The sequence below is a fragment of the Colobus angolensis genome, unplaced genomic scaffold (assembly GCF_000951035.1).
Source record: "Colobus angolensis palliatus isolate OR3802 unplaced genomic scaffold, Cang.pa_1.0 Scaffold21, whole genome shotgun sequence".
Lineage (NCBI taxonomy): Eukaryota > Metazoa > Chordata > Mammalia > Primates > Cercopithecidae > Colobus > Colobus angolensis.
Window position 1 is genome coordinate 5,358,524 of NW_012115266.1, and position 4,369 is coordinate 5,362,892.

General features: G+C 61.2%; 1 protein-coding gene across 1 annotated transcript in view; it reads left to right on the forward strand.

Moving 5' to 3' along the window:
• MAP4K2 (mitogen-activated protein kinase kinase kinase kinase 2) overlaps window positions 1-4,369 on the forward strand; it is a 17,218-nt gene that overhangs the window by 619 nt on the left and 12,230 nt on the right. The window contains exons 2-15 of the mRNA XM_011942774.1: window positions 27-84; window positions 316-406; window positions 487-551; window positions 849-904; window positions 1,219-1,266; window positions 1,354-1,396; window positions 1,792-1,864; window positions 1,944-2,075; window positions 2,149-2,211; window positions 2,576-2,657; window positions 2,752-2,859; window positions 3,256-3,334; window positions 3,463-3,521; window positions 4,092-4,135. Coding sequence (XP_011798164.1) covers window positions 27-84; window positions 316-406; window positions 487-551; window positions 849-904; window positions 1,219-1,266; window positions 1,354-1,396; window positions 1,792-1,864; window positions 1,944-2,075; window positions 2,149-2,211; window positions 2,576-2,657; window positions 2,752-2,859; window positions 3,256-3,334; window positions 3,463-3,521; window positions 4,092-4,135 — 1,001 coding nt within the window. The remainder of the gene's footprint in view (window positions 1-26; window positions 85-315; window positions 407-486; window positions 552-848; window positions 905-1,218; window positions 1,267-1,353; window positions 1,397-1,791; window positions 1,865-1,943; window positions 2,076-2,148; window positions 2,212-2,575; window positions 2,658-2,751; window positions 2,860-3,255; window positions 3,335-3,462; window positions 3,522-4,091; window positions 4,136-4,369) is intronic.

Sequence of the window (4,369 nt, forward strand, 5' to 3'; positions counted from 1 at the left end):
GTCCGCTTCACCCTCCGCCCCTGCAGGCCCGCGACACGGTCACGTCCGAACTGGCCGCCGTGAAGATAGTCAAGCTAGACCCAGGTGAGGGCCCAGGTTGGGCCTCTGCGCCACAGGGAGGGCAGATTGCCTGCGGGCGCGGGGTGCGGGCGGAGGGTTGACGTTTTCGAGACCCCTGAGAGGCGTGCCCCAGGAGGTGCTGTCACCTGGCACCTGCCTGGTCCGGAGGGAGGCACTCTGTGCCCATTTTGCAGATGGGGGCACTGAGTCAGGGCAACCCCAGCGCGCCCCCCCATGATGCTTTGTGCTTCCCAGGGGACGACATCAGCTCCCTCCAGCAGGAAATCACCATCCTGCGTGAGTGCCGTCACCCCAATGTGGTGGCCTACATTGGCAGCTACCTCAGGTGAGGCTGCCTTATCCTCCTGGCCCCAGGCAGCCCCCATGCGACCTACTGTGTGCCCACCCCAGCTCTTTGTCCCCTAGGAATGACCGCTTGTGGATCTGCATGGAGTTCTGCGGAGGGGGCTCCCTGCAGGAGATTTACCATGGTGAGGCCAGGGCTCCAGGCCCCAGCAGGCCCCAGCCTTCCCCCACCCCTACTCCATTGGGGTACCGGAGGGGAACTCTGGGCCCTGGACTGGGGCTCCTCTCCACTCTTGCCTGGCTGTGTGACCTTGAGAGAAATGCTGTCCATTTCTGGGTTCAGTATCCTACACTAAGTTGGGAGGGGATGTGGCCAATACGGCTTTCACTTAACAGTGCCTGCTGCTTTTCCCACACAGGGTAGCCTGGGAGGGTAGGCATGACTCCAGCCCCCCAGGCCAGCCTCTCCCTTTTCCTTTCAGCCACCGGGCCCCTGGAGGAGCGGCAGATTGCCTACGTCTGCCGAGAGGCTCTGAAGGTAGCTGGGCCTGTGAGGTGCCCACACCTCTCGTCTCCAGTCTCCAGAAGCTGTGGGCTGGGAGCCCAGATGACCAGCAGGGAGGCGGGTGGAGTGCCTCGGGTGGGGCTAGCCCGAGGGGCCAGGTCCTGGGGAAGAGGGGCCCCAGCCCTGTTGCCGGAAGCAGCCCATTTCCCTCTTGGCTCAGTCACTTCCTGTTTGGGGAGAGGGGAGGAAGCAGCAGCCTGGGTGGGGGGCCCCAGTCCTGAGAGGGGGTTTGGGGGAGGTGGGACAGTGCTGGGTGGCTGCTCTCAGGGACTCCTTTTTGTCCCCAGGGGCTCCACCACCTGCATTCTCAGGGGAAGATCCACAGAGACATCAAGGTAGGCGCCTGGCCGAGGGCATTCCTGGGAGGGAGGAGGAGGCCCTCGGGGGCACCAGATGGGATTCTCTCTCCTCCATTCCCACAGGGAGCCAACCTTCTCCTCACTCTCCAGGGAGATGTCAAGCTGGGTCAGTACCCTGGGGACACGATCAGGGTGAGGGTTCTGTGGACCCTCCCTGGCTACCCTAGACTCAAGGGTTGGGTGTCACTGGGCGAGTCACTTTGCCACTTGAGTCTCAGTTTCCCTGCTTAGAAGATGGAACGGTACTCTCTCCCTGCTGGAAAATGGAGGAGGTTGGGTCCGCACGGAGTTGACATGGGACCAGACACTCCGTCAGGGATAGAGGGTGGTTGATGCCTCTCAGGAGAGGGACCTGGCCTTGCCTAGGGCCTGCGGCAGCTGTGACCAAGCGGGGCCACCTGCCCATTTGAGCCCTGCCAGGTGCAGCCGGAGCCAGAGCCCTGGGCGTGGGAGGGTGAGTGGCAGCCAGAGGGCTGGTGAGAGTGGCTGTTTCTCCCACAGCTGACTTTGGGGTGTCAGGCGAGCTGACAGCGTCTGTGGCCAAGAGGAGGTCTTTCATTGGGACTCCCTACTGGTGAGGCTGCGTCTAGGGCAGAGGGGCAGGGGCCACAGAGCGTGGCACCCGGCCATCCCATCTGTGACCCCACCTCTAGGATGGCTCCGGAGGTGGCTGCCGTGGAGCGCAAAGGTGGCTACAACGAGCTATGTGACGTCTGGGCCCTGGGCATCACCGCCATTGAGCTGGGCGAGCTGCAGCCCCCTCTGTTTCACCTGCACCCCATGAGGTCAGCCCAACACTTGCCCCTCACCTCACCCTTGACCTGCTGCCCGTGGCCCCTGACCTCGCGCCCTCCACAGGGCCCTGATGCTCATGTCGAAGAGCAGCTTCCAGCCGCCTAAACTGAGAGATAAGACTCGCTGGTAAGGGCCGCACTCTGCTGCCGGGACCCCCTTTTCTGTCAGCCCCGTAGTGGACAAGGAGCCTCTGCCAGCTCCCGGGGGGCACCCCCAAGAGCCCTGTCCTCTCTGAGCCACTACAGACCATCTGAGTGAGGGGCCTGGTCCTTCTGTGGGCTGAAGACCCAGCGTGGTCAGGAAAGAAGGGCAGACGGTTGGTGGAAGAGCCGCTGTGTCTCAAGGCAGCGTTGCTCGGCCAGTGGCCCTTGGCCTCAGCTGGCTCCTTCCTGGGTGGCCCCAGCAGATACCTCTGGAGGGGGATGGGGCGGCTGGCAGGACACCCTGCACGAGGGCTAACCTGGATCTGGGGGGCTCTTGTGCCCACTAGGACCCAGAATTTCCACCACTTCCTCAAACTGGCCCTGACCAAGAATCCCAAGAAGAGGCCGACAGCAGAGAAGCTCCTGCAGGTGGGAGGCAGGGGGCCGGGAGAGGGGCCCAGTGCTCAGAAGCAGGGCCCTGGATCAGGGGCCAACCTGATCACCTCCCTCTCCGACTTTCCAGCACCCGTTCACAACCCAGCAGCTCCCTCGGGCCCTCCTCACACAGCTGCTGGACAAAGCCAGTGACCCTCATCTAGCGACCCCCTCCCCTGAGGACTGTGAGCTGGAGGTAGGTGAGGGGGCTGGAAAGTGAGTCTCGGGCGGGTCCGCTTAGGAGGAGCCCAAGGGCGGTGTTGGTGGAGGTTCCTTTCAGTGGCACCATTCCAGCTTGGGGAGTCTCTGCCATGCTGAGTTTTGCTCCCTGTACCACACCCTTTGATAGGTCCCTGTCCTTGAGCGCAAGCTGACCATGACCACGACTGTGCCATTTTCTTGCTTTCTGTATGATCTTTGGCACCTGTCTGTGTGGGGTCTCTTATCTGTGTAGTGGGGTTCCATTTTATTTCAGGATAGTCCCAGAGGGCTGTCATGAAAGCAAAACGCGCTGGTGCATGTGAGGCTCCTAGAGCAGCCCTGGCATGAGGCGTGTGGCAGGTGTGTCCACACTATTTCTGTTTTTCCTTAGACCTATGACATGTTTCCAGACACCATTCACTCCCGGGGGCAGCACGGCCCGGCCGAGAGGACCCCTTCGGAGATCCAGTGTGAGTCTGCAACAGGGGCTGTGAGTGTGCAGATTTTGGGGGGCCTGTGTGCGCACGGATTTGGTGTGAGAGTAGGGGGTGCATCCGGAGACTCCAGCTCCTTAACCCCTATACTCTGGGCCCCCCAGTTCACCAGGTGAAATTTGGCGCCCCACGCAGGAAGGAAACTGACCCACTGAATGAGCCGGTGAGCAGGCAGGCCTTGAGGGGAAGGTGGTGCCCAGAGGTGGGGCAGGGAGGTCGGATGGAGGCCGAACAGCTCAAATCAAGGGAGATTTGAAGCTGGGTGACCTCGGGCCTTGGACCTTGGGCTGTCCGAGCAAGCCTGTCCTATCCAGGGACCTGGAGGGCTAGGGGCTCCTTCCTGGGCCAAGTTCTTTTAGGTAGGTGGCTGGAAGGTAGCACAGAGACCCTGCCTTTCCCAAAAGGAGGCCGTCATGTGCCCGAGCCCCCACCCTACCCTGCTCAGCCTCGTTTTCCCACCTGTGTGTCCCCGGTGATCTGACTCCCTGTCTCTGTCCTCACCGATTCTGTCACTGTCTCTCCTCACCCCCCAGCCTGTCTCTTCCTCCTTTGCTGTCTGTTGCCCTTTCTTTCACAGTCTTTAGCTCTGCCTTCCATTATCTGTGTCTCTCATCTCCTGGGTGTTTCCATCTCACCTTCCCTGTCTGTCTTTCCTCTCCTGAATCTCTTGACCGCCCTCTCACATCGTGTCTATCTCCGCTTCTTCCCTGGTCGCTACCTCGGTTTCCCCCAGTGGGAGGAAGAGTGGACACTACTGGGAAAGGAAGAGCTCAGTGGGTAAGTGAGGGATGGGGAAGCTGCAGGGGGCGGCAGGGGCGGCAGAAAGACTGACCTCTGACCCAGCACGGTGGCTTACGCCCATAATCCCAGCACTTTAGGAGGCTGAGGTGGATGGATCGCCTGAGGTCAGGAGTTTGAGACCAGCTTTGCCAACATGGTGAAACCCCATCTCTACTTAAAATACAAAAATTAGCCGGGCGCGGGGGCTCAAGCCTGTAATCCCAGCACTTT